Here is a 26,688-nt window from a genome sequence, read left to right on the forward strand (position 1 = left end):
AAAAGAATAGGAAAAACAAACAATTGCAATTTGCTCGACAACACTGTGATAGAAGATCATATCAACGAAATTTTTAGAGTTTATAGGCAATTCAGGGAAACTAACTAATAAAGAGGGCAACAAGAGGAAACTAGCCAAGGGAGAAGCAATGTGACAACTTTAACATGGAGCTTGCAGGAAAGCTCAAATCAAGAGACAATAATCATATTTGAATTCAGAAGGTGAGAATACTCATGTAAAACAAAGAGCTTGTCAATAAGTATGTCTGAAAACACAAAGGGTCAAATTAAAAGGTTCAAGGTCTCACCAGATGGCTGCTCCAAAACAGTAAGACTGAAAATGATTGGGCTCAAGTGGATTTGAGAAAGAAGAATGACAAGGAACTACCCTTTTGGGTCAATAACATCGTGATACTATATCACGTTAATGAATTTACAAAGTTTATAACCAAATCACGGAAATTAACTAGTAGAGAAGACAACCAGAGCAAACTAGTTTGGGAAGAGAGCAAATTACTTTAGACTTGGAGTTGCTAAAGAGCTCAAAGCATGACGGAATAATTCTAGTGGGATTAAAAAGAGGTGACTATTTTGTATAACTTAATGAGTGTCAGCAAGCACACTTGAAAACACTAAAGGTCTAGTAATAATATTTGAAGAATATTATCATTGAAGAGACAATAGTTTAGTAAAACATGTTCATTCTGAAGGCTATAAATAAAGTAGCTCCTAGTATATGAGTTTGGTGGCAAGAATTCAGAGAGTCAAAGTATTGCTTTTATGAGTAAAGAAGGACCGTAGTCACTGGAGGTTATCAGAAAACATGAGGGAGCAAGCTCAAAACTGAAAGTGATTCACAACCTTGACATAGAAGAGGGAACATAATGACACATTACCTTGCAAAAGAAGTCATTTAATATCTTAATTCAATAAAAAGTATTTTGATCAAAGGGGATGCGAGAAAATGGAATTCATGGGAGCCCAAGTAGGCGTTGCTGATGAATCTTCCTGGTTAACTACAATAGTGATACTCCCTTGTTTAATTCTTCATAGAGAATGGTAACTGAGTTATGAGAAACTTTGGTCACAAGCTATTATCACTTTACGATCACGTCAGACGACCATATATGGGGATTATGACTCATTGGTACTCTCGGTTCGTCATAACGATCATCCTCGTAACACGTCGTTTCTGTTTACTTATATTGTAGATCTAGGTTCTTTGTTTTACATTGTAATCATATTCTCTTGCTATGTATGTGTACATCGCTTAGTTGGATCAAAGGTATGACCCTTTGGAGTAATTGGATTGTCCAGAAAGACAATGGCTAACCCAGATTATTCATGTCATTGGGACGTAGAGAATGGCATCTAACCCATACCATCTTTCTAGAAACATCGTTTTGTTCTATGTTGGATTGCTTTTCTTGTGACGAAGTTTCTTTCTTATCGCGTCCCTTTCTTTTCGTCGCTCGGGAAAGCGAGAAATGTTCATATTGTACGTCTAAGTTCGAGTTCATAATGTGTTCTAGAAGGAACGCATAACTAAGTATTCTAACTTCTTGGAAATTTTTATTTCCCCATACTAGCAACATGATTCAAAGACTACACAAAAGAGGTATCATTTCACAAACTCAAAAAGAGACATCATTTCAACAATTGGTATCAGACTCGTATACTTTATACTTTCATATTTCAGTACCTTTTTCCATTTAGGATAGTTACTTCTTTTATTCATACATTCACAGTCTTTAGCCAAGAAAAGACATACTAACTCTTTCTTTAAGCATGCTACCAAATCAAGAAACATCATCTCTTTCTTTAAACTTAGTATTTTCACTTGTTCATTCAAATTAACTGCATGCGTTATTTCTCCATGTCAAACTTTCAAACATCTTGACTTTCTTTTGAAAAAGAACAAGTTACCTTTTTCCTCATTGAGCGCGATTGGTGGGAGTGCTAAGAGCATTTTCATCGATTAGATAGTCTAGTGGAACAAGGCTAGACCAAAGATTTTCAAAGAAGACTCTCGGGTTCAGAGCGAGGAAGAATGCTCTGATACCACTCTGTCACGACCGCACTTGCTAAGGATAGCATAGTCGGGGAACCGTGACTAGGGGTGGGGGTATAAGAAACGGGAAAAGAATTTAGGGAAAATAAAATCAAACATTGGTTGCGAGACATGACTAATCAAGTGCTGATAGGTAAAAGAAAAGATACTCAATCATGAAAACTCGAGTAATTGTTTATAAAAATTTCAAAATATTAGAGTTTTGAACAAAATAGACCTGAGTCTTTTAAGATGCACAACGAAAGCAAATGAACGCGGTTCCATGTATGAAGACATGAACCTCCGAGAGTCAAAATCTGACTGAATTAAATGTCTTGTCTCAATAGCACTTCCCCCACCCCTTCGCTGCTCAACCTGCACATTTAGAATTATATGCAGGGCTGAGTACAAAAGTACTCAGTGAACACATTGCCGAAAATACAAGTATACATTTGAAAATATTGTCAAGCCATCATCACAGTAACACTCGGGGGTGTTTATTGAAAAGGCCTGAGCTTACTAAAAATATTCACATTGGACTGTAGTCCCTTTTTCCTGTACTTAGCCATATCTGATCACATTGTGCCGTCGAGATGGTGTTCTCACACGGTCACCTTCCCTGCCCATCATGTCAGAGGTATTCTTGTGCCGGGAAGGTGGCCACCTTCCACGGTCATCTTCTCTGCCCAACATGTCAGAGGTATCCCGTGTACACTAATCCGAGCGGGGACACCACCCTCACTGGGACCCGAATTCGACTTATATCATCATTCATAATTCACTTGGCCTTAGCCAAACAGATAGGCATCATACACAAAATATTTATGGCAAGACAACATCTTTAAAAATCACAAACATGTGTTCGTGTTTTCATAAAATACGATTTGTATTTTTAGTATAGGAAAGCTCACCTTGATCGTTTAGATTCCTTAACTTGAATCTTTCGTTCCGACTTTACTTGCGAAAGCACCCTTTTAAAAAAAATCACAATATAATAATACACTAATTATACTTAAGGACAAAACTACTTAAATTAGAATGCATGCACCCTCATTAAAGTCTTTTATCTCGTTTCTCAATTTTCGCGTATTTTCGATTATTCAGCGGCCGCCCAAGGCGTCGCGTGAGACGCCGGTCGGCCGCTTACGCCCATAATTCCTCCGTTGGCTCCTCGTATTTCCCTCCACGATATCGAATTAAAATCTCAAAAATTATAAAAGTGCACAATTAAATTATCGCAACCATTTCCCCTCAAAAATATATTTATTTCGGACTTGGGATAAATTATTCATACTTCAAAAATTATTCTAGAATTTAATTAAATAATTTCGTCACGATTAATTATCGACCCAAAGATTTACTTAAAAGCCCCAAAACAATTAAATGGAGCCCAAACTAAATAAATTATCCAATTTGATTTATAAGGCCTCGTTTCTCTGTTTTTTTAACAAACAAAGGCCTAAGTCTGTAAAACACAAAAGGCCCAATAATTAGAAATGGGCAGCCCCACATTCATATTCCCTTTCACCCATCGTGACTTCTCCAGATTCTTCCCCAAACATTTCCTTTTCCTTTCTCCTTCATTAATTCGAGATCCCCAATTTGATTTCTCTCTCAATCTCTCCTTCGATCACTGTCGAGCTCGTCGTCCGTCCCTCGAGTCAGCGCACCAGGCTGCCGGCTACCTCGTCGGCGCCCTCCTTTCCCTCTCACTCCTTTCCTATTTCTCATATGCAAATTTCTCTCATATCCCCAAATCTGAAAATCCCTAATTGAAAACAAAGAAGCAACAACGCCTCCTCCGTCTTCCTCACGGCTCTTCGCCATTTCAATATGTCGTCAGACTCTGCTGCTGCTGTCGTCCAGCCACTGCCTCCGTCAGACGCCGGAAGAGCTGCTGCTGTCACCGCCGGGTCAGGCTGCTGCTGTCGCCGCCGTCGTCCAATCCGTCGCTCTCCAAACTCGCCCAGCCACCGCCGCCGTCAGCAGCGTCCAGCCACCGCCGCAGTCAGCAGCGCCCAGCCACCGCTGCCGTCAATGCACAGAGCCGTCGCCATCGCTGTCGGCTTCTCCGCTGGTTCGTGCAGTTGTCTGAACTGCCCCGAACAGCTCTGAAACGACACCGCACAGCCCCGAAACTAACCCGAACCACCCGAAAGGTTCTGGACAGCCCCCAATTAACTTTGATTCTGCCCCGAACAGCTTCGAATAGCCTCGAAGAGTCTTGACGTAAGTTTCTACTTGGTTTCATGTGTTAAAGTCTGGTTCTTGAACTCAGTTCGCTTTGATTAAAACGATTAAAGATTGATTCCAGATTGTTCATTTAATTCCGAGTTCAGCGTGGGAGTGTTCAATTGTGTTAATTGCTTGAGTTATGCGATTAGTTCGGATGATGGTATGCAAAAATTGATGATTAAACTTGAAATAGGGGGGAGTATACCTTCGACGGATTTTGGGAGGATTATCGATAGCTCTCTCTCGAATTTGGTTCTCGATTTCTTGAGTAGGAAAATTAAAGAATGAATCTTGTTTTGCTGCAGAGACGGGAGAAATGGATTGTGCAGCAAATATTATAGAGGAAGAGGATTTGGTTGGGATGTGGGGGTGAGTAAAAGAAATTGATTGTGCATCTATATGCGTACTCACCAAGGCAAGGCAAGGCAAGGCAGTGAAAGTGACGGTGGTAGCAAGTGGCTGACATTCTTCCCCCAAATATTATCCTTTGTCAGTAGATAAGATGGCCATGAAACTTATCCTTAAAAATATATTCGGTCAGAGGATATGATTTCCTCCTGCTCTCTAATTAATGCAGCATTAAATGCTGCATGATGGCATATATTCTCTCGGATCTTTCCAATGTTACACCTTATTTTATTCTATTTATTTATTATTACTATTATAGTAATTATTTGAGAATTTGTTCACTTGTTCGTTTAATTTGGTGTAGGTATAATCGGTTCAAGTTCGTGACTGTCCATGTAAAAGTACCCGATTTTCATAGAACACAGGATGTATAAAATTAAATTTTGTTGGATTTTTGTTGAATGTATCGGACATCCAGATTTTGAATTTTATGATCTTATTTATTATTTATTTAAATTTATTATATTCATATAGGTGTAATATATTTGTGTGTTCTATTCACTTGCCTATCGTCAAAACAAATAACGACGACAATCTATCGTAGCTCGGATTTAAACGCATAAAAGTCACTTATAGGTAATCAAGCTAATAATATTGTTTCTAATAATATTGGCTTAGCGGGTCATTACTAAGTATCTTGCCATACTTGGTCTCCGTGAGAACTTCATTTCAACGAGATCCTTTAGGGATCAATAAAAGTCATAGACTTAACCTCACCACTAGGCAAGTTTTTCAACACTCTATTGCTCTTTAGAGAATAGATATAGATGAGTGCTTCACACGAACTCTCATAGCTTAGTTTTCCCATTGAACCAAGTTCTTGGGATCTCCAGTCATCATGGTTGGGTTACCACTACGACAATTCTTTAGTTTGTGGATTTCAAACCCATTCCCTCAAGCAATTTATTCATTTGATCACAATTTACCCTTTGGTTAGCGGATCCCCTAGAATATCCAATGACTTCACGTAGTCAATTGTAATCACCCCTGTTGTGATCAAATGTCTCACGGTATTATGTCGTCGACGGATGTGTCGAGACTTACCATTGTACAGGACACTGTTTGCCCTCCCAATAGTGGCTTGGCTATCACAGTGAATTAACACTGGAGGCACGAGCTTTGACCAACATGGAATGTCTTCAAGGAAGTTTTTAAGCCATTCGGCTTCTTCCGCAGCTTTATCTAAAGCTATGAATTCAGATTCCATGGTGGATCGAGTTATACATGTCTGTTTTGTGAATTTCCACGAGACAACACCACCCCAATAGTAAAGACATATCCACTTGTCGAAAGTGAGTCTTTGTTATCGGATATCCAGTTTGCATCGCAGTACCCTTCAAGTATTGGGGGGTATCTCGAAAAGTGAGCTCATGATTTTGAGTATACTTGAGATACCTCAAAACTCTTACAAGAGCTTTCCAATGCTCCTTGCTTGGATTTCTCGTATAGCGGCTCAACTTGTTCACGGCGCTAGCAATATCAGGTCGAGTGCAATTAGTAAGATACATAATGCATCCAATGACCCGTGCATAATCTTCTTGTGCAACGGGCTCACCCCTGTTATTGCTCAAGTGAACATTGAGCTCTATAGGCATTTTAGCCGGGATGCCATCATTGGCGTGAACCTCTTTAATACTTTCTCAACATAATGAGATTGTGTTAAGGTGATTCCTTCAGATGTTCTTAGAATTTTCATTCCAAGAATTACATCGGCTAGACCCATATCCTTCAAGTCGAAGTTTCTCTTTAACATGGCTTTCGTGTCGTTAATCAATTGGGTGTTACTACCCATGATTAACATATCATCAACATAGAAACACACTATAACGTATCCATTATCAGTGTTCTTAATATAGACACATTTGTCACATTCGTTGATTTTAAATCCATTTGATAACATCACGTTATCAAATTTCAAGTGCCACTGCAACGGTGCTTGTTTCAATCTATAGAGGGATTTAACTAGTTTACATACTTTTTTCTCTTGTCCAGGTACTACAAAACCTTCAGGTTGTTCCATATAGATTTCATCTTCAAGGTCACCATTTAGAAACGCAGTCTTAACATCCATTTGATGAATCTCAAGATTGTGTACAGCAGCAATCGCGAGAAGCACTCGAATTGATGTAATCCTCGTTACAGGTGAGTAGGTATCAAAGAAATTGTACCCTTCCTTTTGTTTAAAGCCTTTGACTACCAATCGAGCTTTATACTTGTCCAATGTTCCATCGGCCTTAAACTTTCTTTTAAGGACCCATTCGCATCCTAAAGGTTTAGCACCTTCAGGTAGATCAACCAACACCCACGTGTGGTTTAGCAAAATTGAATCAATTTCACTTTGAACAGCTTCTTTCCAATGCAACCCGTCTAGGCCAGCAAAGACTATTTTTATCGATGTTGGTTCTTCATCCAACATAAATGCAATATAGTCAGGACCAAATGTCTTTGGTGTTCTGACGCTGCTACCACGTCTTAGTACCGTATCGTTTGGATCAGGCCTTGTTCGCTTGCGCGATACTGGCTCTTCATCCACTGATTTAGAACTAGTGGTTTCATCCTTAATTCTTGTCTTATAATTGGGTGCAATATTTTCCTTGTCTTTGCGAGGAAATATATTTTCAAGAAATACAACATTTCTTGACTCGATTATTGTTCCCACGGTCATAGTTATTTCAGACTTATGTATAACAAATTGATATGCACTACTATTAAGTGCATACCCAATGAAGATGCAGTCAACCGTTTTAGGACCGATTGTAATTTCTTTGGGCGGAGGAACCATCACATTTGTCAAACACCCCCACAATTGAGGTATTTGTAGGATGACTTCCTTCCCTTCCACAACTCATAAGGAGTAACGTCCTTACCTTTGCGTGGGATTTTGTTTAGGATGTAGTTGGCTGTCAAAAACAGCTTCCCCCCACATGTTCTAGGGCATCCCCGAACTGATCAGTAACGCATTCATCATCTCTTTGAGAGTTCGATTCTTGCGTTCTGCAACACCATTAGATTGTGGTGAATTTGATGCAGTCGTTTGATGAATTATACCACTTGTGTTGCATAATTCCTCAAACGGGGCTACGTATTCACTTCCTCTATCACTTCGAATCATTTTGATTTTACATCCAAATTGATTCTCGACTTCGTTCTTATAATTTTTGAACGCTTCTATTGCTTCGTCTTTACTTCTTAAAAGATACACATAACAATATCTTGTGCAATCATCTATGAATGTGATAAAGTATTTTTTACCACCTCTCGTTTGCACCAACTTTAAGTCACATACGTCTGTGTGAATTAATTCAAGGAGTTTTGTGTTCCGTTCAACCGAATGAAATGATAACTTAGTCATTTTTGCCTCAAAACAAGTTTCACATTTGTTTTGTGTTTTTACTTCATTTGTCTTTAGTAAATCTAAACTTACTAATCTTTTCATGGCATTTGGATTTACATGTCCCAATCTATTGTGCCACAAGTTAGAACACTCAGCCAAGTAAGAGGAAGTAGATGCATTCTTATTATTAGCCAACGGCTTAGGGACATGGCGTGTAGCTACACTAAGCTTGAAAAGTCCGTCGGTTACAAAACCTTTTCCGAATGACTTTCCAAACTTGTACAAAAGAAAACCTATCAGATTCGAATACAAGTTTAAACCCCTTATTCACTAGTATTGATCCTGACACTAGGTTCTTGGGGATGTCCGGGACGTGCAGCACATCCTTCAAAGTGATGGTGACGGTGGACGTCATCATGAGAATCACGTCCCCAATGCCGAGGACTTGAGACGAGGTTTGATTCCGCATATTGATTTTCCTCCCTTCAACAGCAGTGTAGGAGGAGAACTTGCTTTTATCGGCACAGACGTGGGCAGTAGCTCCAGTGTCGATGTACAAGCCAACTTTGTTATCAACAAGGTTGACTTCTTCCGTGACCACAACAACAAGATCACTTTCATCCCTGTCCTTGAACTCTTTTTCAACAACGTGGGCAGTCGACTTCTTTTTCGGTCTGCGGCAGTCTTTGGAAAAATGGCCAGGTTTGCCACAGTTGTAGCAGTTGCCTTCAATCTTCCTCGCAGGCTGCTTCCTCTTGCCCTTGTCCTTTGCAGTTGGACAGAAGCGTTTGTTGGAGGGACCGCCCCGCTCCAATAGATTGGCCTTTGCAACAGGTGGGCCATGGCCCTTAGCCAAACCATCACGTTTGCGCACGTCTGACTCGATGCTCAGCTTCACGATCAAGTTTTCAAGATTCATCTCCTTTCACTTGTGCTTAAGTTAGCTCTTGAAGTCCTTCCAGCCGGGTGGAAGTTTTTCAATGACCGTGCCCGCCGTGAAAGCTTCAGGAAGAGCCATTCCCTCGGCGGCGAGGTCGTGGATGATCAGCTGGAACTCTTGCACTTGGTCCATGATTGGTCAGGAATCGACCATTTTGTAGTCCAAGTACTTGGCTATTACAAATTTCTTAGTGTCCGCATCATCACTACGATACTTCTTATCTAGAATTTCCCACACTTGTTTTAATGGGGGAATAGTACAGTACACGTTGTAGAGACTATCATAGAGTTTTTACAAAGATAGTCTCCTTTGCGCCAAGCGTCATACTCGACGTACATCTCGACATGTGCCTCGTCCTCACTTGGCAGGGTTGGCTCATTCTCCTTGAGGAAGTTCACGACGCCCAACGTTGTTAGGTAGAACAATATTTTCTGTTGCCATCTCTTGAAATCCGTTCCCGTGAACTTCGATGGCTTCTCGGCGGGTGGCATCATCCTTGGTACAATTGGTGCCGAGTTTGTCCCATGAAAGGGACCAAGTCCGTTGCCCCCGTAGGAGCTAACAATTGGGTGGGACACAGTACCCCCTATAGTTGCGTGGAGCATGTAGGCCCCCGCATTTGTGCCGACCCTGAAGGATCCAGCACCCGTGCCGACCCCGATGGATCCAGTACCCGTGCCGACCTCGGAGGGTCCAGCACCAGTGTTGCCCCCGAAGGAGCTAGCACCCGTGCCGACCACGGAGGGTCCAGCACCCGTGCTGCCCCCGAAGGAGCTAGCACTCATGTTGACCCGGAGGGTCCAACACCCGTGCCGTGCCCGAAGGCCCCGATACTCGACCCAATGATGGATCCAATGGAACCACTGAAAGTGGAACCGACTGATCCACTCGAGGTGAATCCGGAGATGGTCCCAAAGGGGTTCAAGCCCCACTTATTCTTTTAAAAAGCGTAATAAGCGGCACATGGGGCACGAGTCACGGTGCACGGTGCGCGACTCGCGGGCGGGCGGCGACGCACACGTTTGGGCTCTGTCACCCGTCTTGTTCCACGATAATTATTACAGATAATAATTCATCTTATTAAATACTTCATCAAAGAAGTTTATCATCCCCGATGTGGGATAATTAATACTTAGTTAATTAATCCCTTACTTTTTCCCATAGCTCATTTTTTACTTTATTGTGACCAACTTTTAATCATTTTTGATATAGGAAAAATTAAAAAAAATGTTGTGGGAAGTGGCTTAAGCCCTCCCCCATCTATACGTGTGTCCGCCAATGTATGTCTTAAGTGTAGTACTACTCCATCATTCTCCAACTAAGTTGAGTCATATTCCTCTTTGGTTTGTCTCTAGTAAGTTGAATCATTTCCTTCTTTAACAAAAAACAGAACATCTAATCACTCGTACCTTATTCCACCATCTACTTTATACACTCTTTATCTTTCTGACTTTATTCCTCTCTCCTACTTTACAACACAATTTCTTAATCTTCGTGCCCAAAAGTTTTGTCTCAACTTAGTTGGGACGATGGGAGTATTAATTAGTGTAGTAAGAGAATTAAAATTTTAGCCTTTTATTTATTTTTATAAATAAATTTCACATGTCTTATTTTTTTTAGTGTATTAGGAGATGTATGATGAGATATCTTAGGAGATCTTTACCTTCCTACGAGGTAGGAACGTCTATAATGGAGATCCTTACTGAGCGACAACCCGAAGTTATCATGCTCTTCTTTCTCCGCATAGTTGAAGTCGATGGAAACAACTCTACCACTTCTAGAGTAGTCACCACTTGCCGAAATTTTTGATTTCTTAGACGCACCACTTCTAGCTCAAGTATCAGAGCCATCGCCAACTTTGGGGCTCCTCTAGAGAAATTGTCAGCCGTCTAAGTACTTGATGCCTCCTCCGCGAAGAAAACATCGTTCGCCTTATTGGCAATGTCGGCCAAGCTGTGTTCACTTGGCCAAATCTTCAAGGCGTTGGAGTAGAGTTCGCCCCACTTTTTCATCCTTCTTAACCCGGGCCCAGTGCTTCAAGTTGGAGGCACGAGGTATAGTGCCCCTTGACCTTTCAATGTTGTACTTCTCAGCAGCACAGTCCTAAAATATTCAAAACTTCCAGTTGTTTCCGATGACGGAGTCCTTGGAAATCCCATATGATAGTATAGGATTCTTAATTCCTTTACTAAAGAATGTTAGTATATGATTCTTAATTCATGTACTAAGGGGTGTTCGGTTTACAAGATTGTATCCCAAGATTATATATCTAATGTGTTTGGTTCATGAGATCAATCCAACCAAGCCTGGTGCGAGATTCCATTGTCTAGGGGTGACAGCCTGACCCTGGAAGAGGAGGACGTACATCTGACATTAGGTTTTCCAAGAGGTCCGACACCCATTCAACGGCCAACCGAAAGACAAACCAACTTTGAGTACAATGACTATGTTGCACTACATTGTAACAAGGGCGATTCAAAATGACCCCTGGAGACATTGGGGAGTTGATGATGCAGGATGTTGATGGCAGTCCAGATTTCAAGAAACTCTTCATGTTTATGCTGGAGAATGTCGTTATGGAGACACCGACCGACGACAATTGTAAGCCAAAGATTCTGCATTTCATCGACGATGTGGATGAGATTAGGAACATGAATTGGTGTGGGTACTTGTTATCGGTTCTTGAGGTCACGTATCCCAGTTGGACACAAGGCCTAATTGGTGTGCAATTTGAACCTCCCGTACTCCACTACCCCAACTACTCCGCAAATTTCTCATCACGATTTTCTCTGCAGATTCCGGCGTGAGCAAACCCTGTGCAATATAATTATGCAGAGAGGTGATTCCTCTCAACCTAAGAACTCTAGTTCACACAACAGGTTTTTATTATGTTGATATCGCTTAACTGATCCAGTTATCCAGTCGTTGGTTATGCAAACGGAGAGGCTTATGGCCTTCAATACCTTAACCCATAATACTATAGACTAGTTAAGGGAAGTAAGGGTTGAATCCCACAGGGACAGAGGCATGCAGTGTAATATCCCTAACTTTTGAAAATTTAAAATTTAAAGTTAAGAGCTAGAGTTTAATACTCCCTCCGTCCCGCACTACTCGCACGTATTTCCTTTTTGGACGTCCCAAGTTACTTGCACTCTTTCCATTTTTAGTAAAAATTTTCACCTACAACCGTCATTTTTGACTTTCCTATACACTCATTCCTTAATCTCCGTGCCGAAAAGGAAATGAGCGAGTAGCTCGGGACGGAGGGAGTATATGTTTTGTTGTGTGTATGTATGTGCATATGATAGTCAATATATGGAAAAGAATAGCCAATAGTCTAAGTAAAGGAAAAGAACTAAATAAAAGAAAAGGAAATGGAATTGAAGTGATAATGATAAATGGTAGAGATGGAACGTGTCATGCATAGAATCAAGGAAAAAAAGAAGATGAGAAGAATTCATAAAATAGAAAAAAAAGGGAGTTGGACATATGAATCAAAATTAATCCCTCACACTCTCCTCTCTCTCTCTCCCCACGTCTTTTTCCCTCTCTCTGCAATCTCCATTGCCGCCCCTGCTCTCTCTTTGTTCAGCTGCACCTTTCCTCCCCGAGCTCGCCAGCGAAGTCGCCGAGATGCCAGAAGCTCACATAGCTCCCCCCAAGTCCTAATTTCCCTAGTTCCTCCTCATTTCGGATATTGAATTTAAATCCCACCTTGACCCAACATCCAAAATAGCTATGTTGGAGGTTAGATTCTTCTATAAACGTCGTTTGATTTGATCATCGGAGTGAAATCCAATTCTGGTAGAAATTGTAAAATAACCGAACATAGTTGGCTATAATTAAATAGTTTTGATATTATATAGAGTAAATGGTTGTTGATTTATGGTTAATGGGATGATTAAACATAAATGGAAATAGAATTTGATACAAAAGTATGAGTTAGATTTACTCCTCTGTTTTTCATCCCCATATTCCGAATTGTTTTGAATATTTAGGACTGTGATTTATCAATTTTTATAATAACTCTGATGAGTCTAGAGAGTCCCTGATTTATATGGAGAATTTAGGAGTTCATTTACTATGTGTATAAATTGTTATAACGATACAACTATGAACTGTCAAAATTTTGGTACTTTGTCATATTTTGGTATGTGTCATCCGAAATATTCAGGGCATGTAAGTTCGATGAAAACTTGATTTCATAATTTCTAAATTAACTATAAGGTGTTTAGTTGTTCTCTGAATTTTATGATTAATTAAAGAGTACAAATACCATTTATAAAAATTATTTAGAAAATGCTGCCAGAAATTGTTTGATTTTGGTAGTCTATGGGAAAACAAGAATATCTCTTAAACTATTAGGAAGCCTTGAGTGAATCATGTTGAATTATAACTGAACTTCTTTGGGTAAATATGAGTTATTAATAGTTACGCTATTTATATTATGCATAAAGGCGAAGGAACCTATAGTGCGTTTTGGAGACAAAGGAGTGAACCTAGAAGGTAGAGAAGTATCAAGGTGAAATATGCTTATGTTCATAAGCCTAAGAGGTAGGATATCCTTACTATGAACTTTACTTCTGGTTTGAACTATGTGAACTAATTGAATAATAATATGTTATTCTATGTGATAATTATGTATATGTCATTAGAAGACACAAATGGAATTATTATGATATTTGTAAACCTGATATGAAAGTTCTACAAAGAAACGGTATAAATATAATTATATGATGATGATATAAATAATTTGGTGTATAATGTGATAATATGTGTTGAAGTGTGTATGAATCACACTTTTAATTTTACATATATTATGTGGTTGATTGCTATATGTTGATTGTGGTGAATATTTGGGTTATATGGTGTGAACTAAATATGGTTATGCGTTATTTGATATTGATGGTGGAATACGATATGGATATGTGATTGGTGTAAAACATATGTTTTATATGTTATATTCGAATTATTTGGTAGGATAAGATATGGATACGTGATTGATGAAATTGATATGGTTTGCATATGATATTGGAATTATATGAATCATTCGACTAAAGAGAATTTGTGACGGTCTTGCCCTGGATCTGAATCATATTGGGACCTTCGGGTCAAATCACAGTGGGACCTTCGCGTCAAATCACAATGGGACCTTCGGGTCAAATCATATTGGGACCTTCGGGTCAAATCATATTGGGACCTTCGGGTCAATCATATTGGAAATCCCGGGCAGATACCAGGCCTGATCCGTCACAGAATAATAAAAAGGAATAGAGAGGCATATGTAAATGGATATGAAATTGTTTATGATATAGGTTGTATATTATTACTGATTATATGTATTTCGGTAAATGAGTACTTTGGTGATCGTTATATGTGTTTGAAATGAGTTAACGTTTGCGATTTGTCTGCTTTGGTGTGTGGATAAGAATGTGACATAAAGTTATAAATTACTGAATGACTTTGGATATGGAAATAGGACGTATGACATATTGTGGGAAGTAATATGCTTATAAGATAAGAATAAGTGTGAATAAATAATAATTAGCTAATTGAATAAATTAAGGAATTATATGGAAATATGTATTTTGTAAGTAAGTATATGAAGAATTATGGTACAATGTGATAGTATTGATATGAGATATTATTTGGAAAACACGGTGAACGTATAGATGTTGTAATAAAGTGATATATGGTAATACAAGAAAAGAATGATGATATATGATGTCTTAAGAAATGACAACATGTGGAATGTGATACGGAAATTAATATGTGTTGACGAGTAAAAGATTAATATAGTAAATTATGAAAGTGGGAAGTGCTAAGAATGATTGTTTATAAGTAAAAGATAAATAATGTAAAAGTCTCAATATAGTTTAGATTAGATAATTGATTTTCATAGTTTGGATATATCTACTGAGCTGTGGAAAGCTCACTCCTATATTCTTTTACCCCCCCTGCAGGTTAGAGTTGATAGTATGTCAGTGGTGTTGCGCAGCTTTGCATCTTTGGCGAGTCACTGGTGGTCAATCTGGTTTAGTAGTCGTGGCATGTTGTGAAATAGTTTAATCTTTAATCATCCGCTCGATAAATGTTAAGTTTTTAAATGTAATAGATTTTAATTGTGCTTTAAAAAATAGGAAAATTTCAGTACGGGTTGTCGATACTGAAACGTGACATCACGTATTCGGTGGGTTTACCTACCGGGTAAGGGATGTTACATGCAGGGTTGTGTATGACACATGTTTGGGGATGGCTGCTGCCACGCTTTATTACGAGTGGGTTAACTAAAACTACTAAAGCGATAAACTAATTTGATCCACTCAACTATCAACATGAAACAACATAACTAGAACTGATCAACTTGGACAGAAATCACACGTCAACATAACAGCGGGGACCACTGAAAAAAAAAAGCGCACTACAAAAAGCTGCAAGCAACGAAAAGGTGACATGGACTGCGATCCTAACTAACTATGATTACCTTCTTCACTAAGAATCTATGATAAACATCACGGCAAAGGAAATAGAGCATACGACATTAAAGCAAGAAACAAGCAAATCAGACACAGATCCATGCAATTTAACTGAAGAGAAAATAGATTAAGGGGGCCTAACCTAAACTCATGGAAGTTAACGAAGTGAAACTTAGATCGAACCACGAGAGAATGAAAAACAGAGCAACGAAGGCAATCCAAACAAGCTCTAACTCCCAAAACACCATACTCAGCTCAACATGTATCGCATATTTCATCCTAAATTCAGATCAGAACATCAATCACAGAGTGCGCAGAGATATTTCCGATTTAAAACAAAACTAAGCTAAACGAAAGAAAGCACGACAGAGGGCATCAGATCCAAGGCAGCTTGTATCGAAAACTCCATTTCATAAACGATCTTCAACAAACAAAACAGAATCCCAATTCTCAAAATCAGAAGAACGATCAGCAACAAGGAACAGAGTATCAACTAAACCAAAATAACAACTAAAATATGGAAGAAAACAGGAATGAAAACTGAGCAACAATTGTTTCGACCCCTCGAGGTTTTAAAGAAAAACAAACTATGAAGCCTTCTTAGGCGGATCTACGTCTTTTCTTCCCGATGAGGAAGAAAAGAGGACGGTTGAAGTAGAACTGCGACTCCGATGACTCCTAGCTCCCGCTCTCCATGCTTGAATATGTAAAGAGGACTGTGTGATAACTAAGGTGATGTTGGACTTGAAAGGCCGAAGACTACTTTTGCATGCATTCTCCTTGCTATTTATAGGAAAGTGTTGGGCCTGAATTCCTAGGTTAAATCCATCCTATCTTGACATTTATGCCCCTTGAGATGACATCTTTTCTTCTCTCTCCTGTGACTCATCACTTCATGGGGTGAACTCCACTTGATCAACTTGTCGGTTGGGAAATTCCACTGCTCGTACGCAACTAATCAACTTAGCTCCAATTCTGTCCATTCTTCACCCCTTTCCGATCCTGCATTTTCCACTTTTACACTTTATAGCCCTTGCACACTCAAATTCACCATTCTTTTCGCACAATATCAGCCATGTTAGTGTAATAAACCCTACAAAACCATGCTTGTAACGAACCCTATCAAACACCCATGCATTCAATGAAATGTTTGAACAACCAAGCAAATGCCCTTGTTTTCTCGTTGCACACCAATCCAGCGGCGAAGGTTACAGGTCTTCCATGATTGTCGTTTCCCGTGAATGGTGTGAATATCATACAATACATGCGTATCACAATCGAAAAAATGCTTCATTAGCTACGAATAATGTACAGGACAAGCGTTGTAATGCAGAGAGTAATGTAAAATACCGCGCGTTGTAAAGTAACTGTAAGTAGTAGGTTAATAAGAAAATAATGTATACCTGTTTGTGTTGTACGTAGAGTCAAACGCCACAATATCAACAAACATATGGTAATTCCTCTTCATCAAACCATCGCACCAAAAGAGAGCAACCAACTGGTTACTAGCGTTAACTTCATAGTTATATGTGAATGCCTCAGACAGTTCCTTCTTCTTAGCCATATCATCCAACATCATTTGTACGTCGATCCCATCTGCGTATGCTTTGATGTCTCGAGAAGCATTCCTGATATCCCCGACAGTGCAACCAACAAGTTCAAACCCACCGAGCATTTCCTTCAACACCTTAAAGGTAAGTGTGGGGCCTATATTAGCTTTCAAACAGTCAAGAATGAATTTGTGATGTATATCATCCAATTTTGATTAAGTGTCATAAAATGTTGATGCTCAATCTCAACCATATAATGGTTATGACCCTCGTTGAACTCCTGAATAATATAACCTGGAAGTCCTCCTTCGAAGAAGAACTTAAACGATATACTCGCTTTACAACCACAACGCTTGGATAACCGTCTGCATTTCATAGAAAAACCAAAACGTGCATTCAATTGGTTATCCTCGTTTGACTTCTTGTTGTCTTCCCTATTGCATACAATATAATACCAAGTAGTAACATCGTCTGTCTTCCTTATTCCTTGTTTACGCGTATAAATCCAACAGCATGGGCATACACATCGTAAAACGTGAAGTGAAATCTAGTGATTGGAACTTTTGACCGATGACGAGCTTCAATTCTGGAGAACATTCAGGTACAACCAACACTGTATACAATCACAACAAAAACATCTCAGAAAAATATACATTACAGTACACACATCGTCCATTACTGGGTAAATAAAATACATTACACTGAAATATTTGTACATTATATTTACTAGTTAATACTACTCCCTAGCCGAGATGATAACTAAACCCTAGAGGAATGACTGCAACTCGTGGACTTTGGCGACGGTTGTGTTACTTACTCCATACTACACCGTAGCACTAAGGATTGCTAAACCCTTGGGGAATAAATTTAACTTGCGCCATACAATAAAAAACTACCAATCTTAAATTACTCATGAAATTGTATAACACAACCAAACAAAAGATACAGTAAGTTTCTACAATGAACGATTACTCCAACGAATCGGTATTTAAGTGAACAAATCAGTTTAATAATCAATGAATGAACAAATTAAATTACATGCTTCCATTGTTAAAGAAAACGAAAACAATGAACGAGTGCTCCAAAAAATGGTTTTTAACGAGAAAAAAAAACGATGAAAGTTTAGGGAGAATGTCTTCAATAAGGTTTGTCTTCAACGGAGAAAAAATGATGAAAGTTTAGAGAGAGAAGAAAGATTGTATCGTGTAATTCCGTAACAAAAACCGTTGTGATCTTTTGATGGAGAAAATCAAGCAATATACCATAACCAACTTAATTATGTATACCAAAAATGACCTTTTCGAATTATTTAAACAATTTAATTAAATACATGTGGCATTATTTTCGGCAATCATATCTTGAAATTGAAGGGCTGAGATTTATTTGGAAGATTTAACAAAAAATAGTAAAAGGATATGAATACATCCCTAGATATAGGGATGTATTCAAGCCAGAACGATAAGTATTGTCAGAACGTCAAACCATGTACATTTTATGCACATAACGCTAAGTATTGTCAGGCCAGAACGCTAAGATACAGAAGACCATATAGAGCAGAAACTGTAACACAATAATGTAGCACATCCGTATCGAATAAAGTAAAATTTTGAGTAAATAATGTATAGAAAAAATGAAAAAATGAAAAAATGAAAAAATGTAACATATCATACATTCATACTATAACACAGAATAATGTAGCACATCAGTATGAAGTAATGTAAATATTGGGTTAAATAATGTGCATATGCCTTTTAAAAGAAGATACAGAGGACCATATAGAGCAGAAACTGTAACTAAAAAAATTTAAAAATTGAATCCCAATAACAACCCATTCAAATTAAAATTAGAATAATGTAGTAACAAAACATTTCACATAAACACATAACTATGCACAGCAAATGACCACATTAACTGTATCAAGATTCAAATTTGACAAAAATTGGATCCCAATAACAACCCATTCAATTAAAATCAGAAATAAGTAGATTCATCAAAGAATTACTAAAACCTAAACACATCCAAATCAACCAAAATCAAAAAAAAATCCCTGCATTTTGGTTGAGGGTTGACGGACAATTTCACAATAATGCAACTAGGCAACTAAAATCAGTTTTCCTAATGTTGAATCAACTAAAAGTTGACCAAAAATTACATTATTACTGACCAAGGAGTAAGCGACTGTGAGATGATGTATGGTCGATCGTCAACACACGTTGAGATGAAGGAAATCAGTATACTGATAAGTCGCATTCTAGGCATTGGTTACTGGTCAGTATAACGTGCGTAATTTGGATTATATCTGCAAAACAGTTGCTAAAGTGTGCAGGAAAAGGGTACCAGTCAGTACGAAAGGGGTCGGATAATTCAGGTGACAAAAGCGCCAAAAGGGTGCAATACTGACCAGGATGCATGCCAAAAAGGCTCGAGATGGAGAAGAAGGATTGCTGGGAAGGATCAACCACAAACAAGGGCAAAAGAGTCATTTCACGAAGAGAGTCTACCCTAAAAACAGCAAGGGCAAGCCCCCTATAAAAGGAAGCCACTTGGAGAGAAAAAGCATCATCGAAAATCGACATTCACACTTAGTTAGAGTATTCTCTCTCGGTAGATCAGTTCCTTCAGCATAATCCAAGATCTTCCCATTCCTCACCACAGCCATGGTCACCTGAAGTTCCATCAGTCCGCCGGAGATTCGCCTTCCATCGTTCCAGCCAGTTTATCCCGTAGTCGTAGCAGTTTCATCGCCCGGAGTGGCAAAACAATCTTTATTCGCTTTCCTAGTTAATCTTTACTTGTTTCCTTACGTTGGATCTATTGCATTTTCGGTACTTGTTAGCTTTTGAAGTATTTTGTTGTGATCCAAACGTTTTATGCAATGAAGTTGTTTTTATGCATCTCTTTAAGTTTGAATCTGCTTCATTCTGCCTAGGTAGCTTAGATCTAGTTGTTGCGGTAATTTCTAAGTGTTGAAAGCATGATATCATTTGGAGTTGCTCGATCTGTGATTGTTAGTTAAGTAGCTATTTAGATTTAGTTTCTGAAGTGATTAAGTGCGAAATCTGAGTTTACGTTATTCTGCCACCTTGCATGTCGTCCAGTATATGTAGTTCTTGATTTCACTCGTTTAATCTTCAAATTTTAGTGTATTAAATCGTAGATCTGAATTGTGAAGTTGTTGATCTTTAATCTCATCTATGGAATCTGAGTTTGTTTGATTTGTGCTCATACAAGTTGAAGAAGACAACATCCACATCCAAGTTTGGGACCACTTTTGCTTTTTAGTTACTTTTTGTTTTTGTCATTTGCTTTTCTGCTGGTACCCTACAGATCTGACAGTGCAGCCACCCAACCACCACTTATTATCTGATATTCCGTTTAGCCTTTTATAGTAACTATCTACTTTCCACATGTCCTTGAAACACCGTGTCCCCCACTCTCACGTACACAGCTGCATGTCGATCACTTTTACACCACCAGTCAGTAGAGTACAACCTTTAATTTCTGTCTAGGTAGAATCTCAACCCAAGCGTGGTAGATAACCAAACCCCTCCAGACTATCACCACAATTACCCAAAGCGCATCCATCTCTGTGGGATTCAACCCTTACCTCCACTATACTAGCCAGTAGAAGTGGATTGAGGAATTTCTTTGATGCCAGGTTCAGGTTGGCTGAGACTTCTATCCTGATCAGTAGGATACACCCTTGCTTAGCACGACACCCGAACACCTGCGTGCTCATCTTCATCATATACGAACTACTAAAAGTCGTCGTAGGGGATTGAATCAGCGTTGATTGGAGTTTTTTTTACTTATGAGCTGTGGTTAGGGTTTTTTGGGTGATTTCAGAGGCGGTTAGGATTTTGGAATAGAGGGGAATTGAGGGAGAACAGGGAGACCAAGTGATGGTGAGAGAGTGGAAGGTCAATGGTCTCTCAAAATTGGAATGATATCATTTTGCTGAAATCTCGGATTTTGCAGTTTTGAAACGCATGTATAAAATCTTGTGTTTCCTATTCTACCCCCATAATGTACAATTTCGACCTAATAATGTAACACGGACTATCACATCTCCTACTAATCTAATCCGTCCAACATCTTAATCCAATGGTTGATATTAAGTTGGAACTTAACACTAAGGAGGCAATAGGACCTTAATGATCCCCTGTGTGTGTGTGTGTATATATACTCCCTCTGTTTTCTAAACATAGCAACTCTTTCCATTTTAGTACGTTCTTTAAAAATAGCAACTTTCAAACTTTCTATTTTAGGAAATCTTTACACCCCCATACATCAATTTATTTACCACTTATACCACTACAATTAACAACTTAAAGTGGGCCCCATAATCTACTAACATTAATTTCATTACTTTTTTTCTCCCCCTCTCTCCTACTTTACCAATTTTTTCTCCATCTCTCTTACTTTACCAATTTTTCTCTCCATCTCTCTTACTTTACCAAATTGTGCATTAAAACCCGTGCCGTTTCAAATGTCCCTATTTTTAAAAAATGGAGGGAGTATATTTTATAAAAAAAATTAAATCCTATATGAATGAGGAAATTACAAATAAACACATATAGAAAGGAGGAAATTACAACTTATGTCAAGAGGGCTCGAACTTGGCACCTTATACAATAATGTCTAAGCTCATTGCCGCTAGGACAAAGGCTCTGGACATGGGCTTAATTATATATTATGTGCAAGAAAGTTGCTGAAGTGTGCAGGATAATGTACAAGTCAGGAAGAAAGGTCCCGAAGTAAATTCAGGTGAAAGGGACACTGGAGGCGTGTAATACTGGCCAGGATGCATGCCGCAGAGCTCGAGATGGAGAATGAAAGATCGCTAGGAAACGAACAACTATTTGAGAAGCAAGGATGACATTTCACATGAAGAGACAGCCTTAGAAATTAGGGCAAGCCACCCTATAAATAGAAGGTCACTTGAAGAAGAGAGAGACTTTTCTAGTAGGTTCCAATTCCACACTTGGAGACTAGCTCCATTCCTTTTCGTTCATCGCTCTTAGTCCAACATTCACCTGAAGACTTCGGCCATCCGCTGAAGGGGAGTCGTCGTCGTTCCAACCAGCTGTTGTAGTTAGAAGATCTACTGTTTCATCGCTCTGAGGAGTCAAACAATCTTTACTGCTTTTGGTTTTAAGTTTTATGTAGTTTTAAACTCATGCTCTTTAAAATCTTGACGTGGATCATATTTCCTTTCCTTGTTTAAACATCATGTGTTTTGAATCTCGCTTTATGTTGTTTTGCGTTGATTGTGTCCATTGGAATTTTCTCGTAGGCTAATTCTGGTTATTGAGTAAGGATTGTAGGTTTCTGATCGGTTTAATTAGAAGAACATGTATGAGATTGGTCGTCGTTTAGTTTTAGTCATCTTGCATGTTAGTCAGTTCGCGAAAACGTATGAATTGCATACTTAGTCATTTCGATTTCGGATTTAATTTTAGATATGAATTTCTAGCAAAGATTAATTCAAGCTTTTGTCCATGGAGTTTTCTTTCCCCTGCATTTTTGTATACTTGTTACTCCCTCAGTCTGGCATTAAGAGTCCCGGTTGAGTTGGGTGCGAGTTTTAAGAAATGTTTGAGTGTGTCATAATTGGAGTGTGTGATAATGGAATGTGGGACCCATTTGCATTATTATTTGATTTATTCTTTGGATGTGTTTTTACTTGTGTTTTTTAGTATTTTATTTTATAATATTTTTATTTCACTTTTTATGGAAATGTCTAACCGGGACTCCTAATGCCGGACGGAGGGAGTACGACTCTATTAACGTGGAACAAATGAAGTGTATAATAGAGCTTCGGCTAGAAAAAAGTTTTGCGTCCGCCATTGCGAATAAAAGCATATCCAATCATTTACACTAAACTCACTGATTTTAGCATAAATATCCCATCAAATATGATTTTACTCCAACCATTTACATTAAACTCCAACTTAAAAGAATATTCTCTATATTATGCTTTTTTTTTACTCACAAAATTTGAAAAACTTTTGGGTTTGGTTTAGTGTAAACCTAAAGATAGATATTTTTTTCCCAAAAACTAAAAATAGAATAAGTTTTGGAGTACACTATTAAAGCTAATTACCTACCTCGGTTTAAATTTGAGTGTACCATATGATCTAATAAATCTTTTGACCATCACATTCCACAAATATGCAAGCCGAGATGTTTAAAATGACAATACTACTATTTTCATCGGATACCACAAATATGCAAACCTGAGACATTGTTTGCAGTTTGATCGATAAATATATAAATGGATTCAATTGATATGAAATAGGTTGTTTATGGTTAAATTCGTTTATTTTTATAATAATATTAAATCTATTTAAAAATTAAAATTTTTAAAATTTAATGTAAAATTAATAAAATAAAAAATAGAAAAAAAGTGTATTAGTAGAAAAGGGTCATTGGAGAAAGAAGATTACTAAAGTAATGTTTCAGTTTTTAAAATACAGACAAAAATGAAAAAAAAATCCATTTAAAGAAATGGAGGAAGTATTTACTAAAACGAAAATAATTTGAAATTTAATCAGATTATTCATCAAATACTGGTGAAATGTAAATTTAAAACATATATCCTATTTCTTTAATTCATTTCCTTTTCCGATATTCAACCAAACGGCACCTTCGATCATGGCGACGCCATTGTCGAGAACATTCAGATCAGTGAAACCCCATTCAAATACTGTTCTTCCCTTTGCCAAAACACCCATTTCATCTGAATTCCCACCAATTATTTTGCCCCAAGTCAAATCTCCGGAGAAACCCTCATCACCCGCTACAACATCTCCACCTAAGAATCCTTGGACTGTTTATCTAATCCTCTCCACCAATCCGCCCATCAAGACTTATGTCGGTGTCACCAATAATTTCTCTCGCCGGTATTACATTCTCCTCTCCACCTTCACTTTGGTATAATCTACAATTTATGATAAAAATTTTGAATTTATTTCTTGTTTTAATCTATAATTTGATTGGAATTTTTTCGATTTTCACCATGTGATTGTTTAGTCTGTATAAGATAATAGATGTGTATATAAACATCTCTGTTATATATCCTTCTTACCATTAATTGGTGTATTTTTAGTGTCTGTCGTCAGTGAATTTTGTGTAATTTTAGGCAAATTCATTGTGTTTTTGTGTTGATTGAAGTTTTGAAAAAAAACCTAGCTCAATTAGAATAATTGGGACTTTTATTAGCCTGATAATAGATGTGCATATAAACATCACTGTTGTATATCCTTCTTCTTGCCATTAGTTGGTGCATAATTAAGTGTCTGTCATCAGTGAATTTTTTGTTAATTTAATCTCTATCTCCTGAAAGGTATCTTGTGATTTGTAAGTGTTGATTGAAGTTTTGAGAAAACCCTAGCTCAATTAGCACAAATGGGAATTTTATTAGCCTGATAAATGCCAGTGTGTTAGTTCTTTAGGATATGTGTCTAGTGCTAAGATGTTCCTTTCGCTGAGTTTTTCTCTTTTCTAGCTTGAAACAGCACAACGGAGAGTTAATAGGTGGCGCAAAAGCCTCGACTGCTGGAAGGCCGTGGACTTGTGCATGTCTTATACAGGGATTTGCGGATAAATGTAAAGGTAACTAAGCCATTTAAGAGTCATTGAAAGATCACTCGGAAATATCTGCAATGTTGGTGCTGCAACTTTGTTATCCTTTTACAGTGAAATTCATTCTATTCTAACAAAAATCCGCAGTGGTATTCACATATTCGTTTTACTAGTGCAATGGATTTTCTACACTCTTCTAGAATCTAGACAATAAAGCTTCATCTATCGTGACCGTTTAATTTAGTGAAAATATGTACTTGAGGAATGTAGTGCAAGTGCTCTATTATCTTCCTGACGGTCTTCCGTTTCTGCCTGAGTTTACTGTACTCATAAGTGATAACAATATATGTCATTCAGACCATATTAAATCATATGAACGATGTTCCTCCAGAAAAAAAAAGAAAGCTTTTTTATATTCAAACTCAGTGATTAGCATTTCAATCTTATTTGGATGTTGAAGTTTTAGTTACAAAACCCGTTGGATGTTTAAGTTCAACAATAGGGCATTGTAGTTTTTTATACTATAGGAAGTCTATTTGTTTGCACTTTGTAGTGCACGTATATCCTCAACCATGGTAGTTTAAACTTATAGCTAGCCCACATAACAGTTTGACCTGGAGAAGGATGCATAAAGGTTAAACATGGAGCTATGTTTTCTTTACGCAACAATTTTTCTATGTCAATCTCTTCAGGCAGACCTTTTGCTCCCATCTTATATCTTGTAGTTCTGTCTTATTGTTGAGATTGTGTGTGCTTCTGCTTGCCGTTGTGGTTGTGTTCCTTTTATAAGTAATGAGCTACCACTTTCAATTTTCAAATAAATTATAAGCTCATTGTTCCTTTTCTATTCAATCCATAAACTTTCCTTATATAGGTTTAGAAATAACAAGCATATCAAGATATGATATGTGCGTTTACAAACCAAATAACAAAAACGAATATTTTACTTTCATGAGAAAAGTATGAGGAATTATAATACTCCTATATCATAAGCGATCACTTGCACAGTCGACACTATGTACTGCTTTACCAGCTTTAGTGCAGAGTGTGTTTTACTTGCTATCTTTTTTTGTTTGTGGGAATTATTCTTATGTCTAATGTATAACTCAGACAAGATGGGTGATGCAGTCTCCTGACTTATCACAAAGCAATGTCTAAATTTCTCCAGTTATGACACACTTATGTCTAAAACTGATGGGAATGTGGTATGAGGAAAAGTCATATATAAAGATGGCGCAACAAATACTACTACTTGCTAACACATAGCGACTAGATATACTTTAAACTGCTAAAATGGTCTTTTAGAGCGTGGAACATGCATACCCTTTTAAGAGGACTTTAGTTCTTTGTAGGTACTTCTCAAAGTTGAGAGTCGAGTATTTTAGAGTTTTAATAGGACACATTACGAATTAGGTTTCCCTAGAATAATCCCTTGAACTATGTAACATACAGATGCTTTTAACTCTATCTTTGCCATCTCTATCACTATACTTTTATTCGACGCATGTGTATATGCATCCTATCATGTATTGACTAGTAACACGGTCATTTCCACACATGTTGATGTAGCTTATCAATTTGAAGCAAAGTGGAAAAGCATCTCAAAAAAATTGCCGCGGAAAAGAAGTGGCAAGAATCAGGAGCAAGCAGAGAATTCGCAGCACTTGCTATTACAACATAGATATGCAGCTCTAAATCAACTCAGGGATTTCATTTATTGCAGTGATTTGGATATCAACTGGCACTTGGATCCGACATAATTCGTTAACTATAACAAACTTCAAGTTGAGTTCGTTGGTCAGATACACCACAGCTCTAAGCGGAATAATACTCTGGATTAAACAGATTTAGTTGAACTATAACTTATGATTAACTCTCAGGAACATTATTTTATCTCTTACTTTATTCTCACTACTTCATTCAGTTTTCTACTTTATTCTCTCTACTTCTCTATCTCTCTATCATTTTATCTACTTTATTACCTACACATTTAATACACTAAACAAGTTCATGCCATAAAGAAATGTCTCTACTTTACCACAACATTTGACGTTTACCGGGAATTTCCATTAGCAAGACGATTAGATGTAAGAGAGGTTGCATAAAAAG

The 26,688-nt window shown here is 37.9% G+C and overlaps 1 protein-coding gene and 1 long non-coding RNA gene across 2 annotated transcripts; both read left to right on the top strand.

The window, feature by feature from the left end:
• Positions 1-12,443: 12,443 nt before the first annotated feature.
• LOC121769796 lies at positions 12,444-15,119 on the top strand. Its single transcript, XR_006043692.1, has 3 exons — positions 12,444-12,713; positions 13,424-13,520; positions 14,930-15,119. It is a non-coding gene; the product is annotated as an uncharacterized LOC121769796 (long non-coding RNA).
• Positions 15,120-23,587: 8,468 nt separating this feature from the next.
• LOC121762995 (structure-specific endonuclease subunit SLX1-like) lies at positions 23,588-26,524 on the top strand. Its single transcript, XM_042159031.1, has 3 exons — positions 23,588-23,897; positions 24,503-24,609; positions 26,149-26,524. Exons 1-3 carry the CDS (start codon positions 23,650-23,652, stop codon positions 26,337-26,339), a joined length of 546 nt encoding a protein of 181 aa, XP_042014965.1. The 5' UTR covers positions 23,588-23,649; the 3' UTR covers positions 26,340-26,524.
• Positions 26,525-26,688: the final 164 nt, after the last annotated feature.

This window comes from Salvia splendens, chromosome 2 (genome assembly GCF_004379255.2).
Source record: "Salvia splendens isolate huo1 chromosome 2, SspV2, whole genome shotgun sequence".
Taxonomy (NCBI): domain Eukaryota; kingdom Viridiplantae; phylum Streptophyta; class Magnoliopsida; order Lamiales; family Lamiaceae; genus Salvia; species Salvia splendens.

Excerpts from the sequence above, each read along its gene's own strand:
- LOC121762995 (XM_042159031.1), top strand. The coding sequence starts at position 23,650 with ATGGCGACGCCATTGTCGAGAACATTCAGATCAGTGAAACCCCATTCA. Across the intron at positions 23,898-24,502 it reads ACCAATAATTTCTCTCGCCG|CTTGAAACAGCACAACGGAG; the intron begins GTATTACATTCT and ends TCTCTTTTCTAG. Across the intron at positions 24,610-26,148 it reads ATTTGCGGATAAATGTAAAG|CTTATCAATTTGAAGCAAAG; the intron begins GTAACTAAGCCA and ends ATGTTGATGTAG.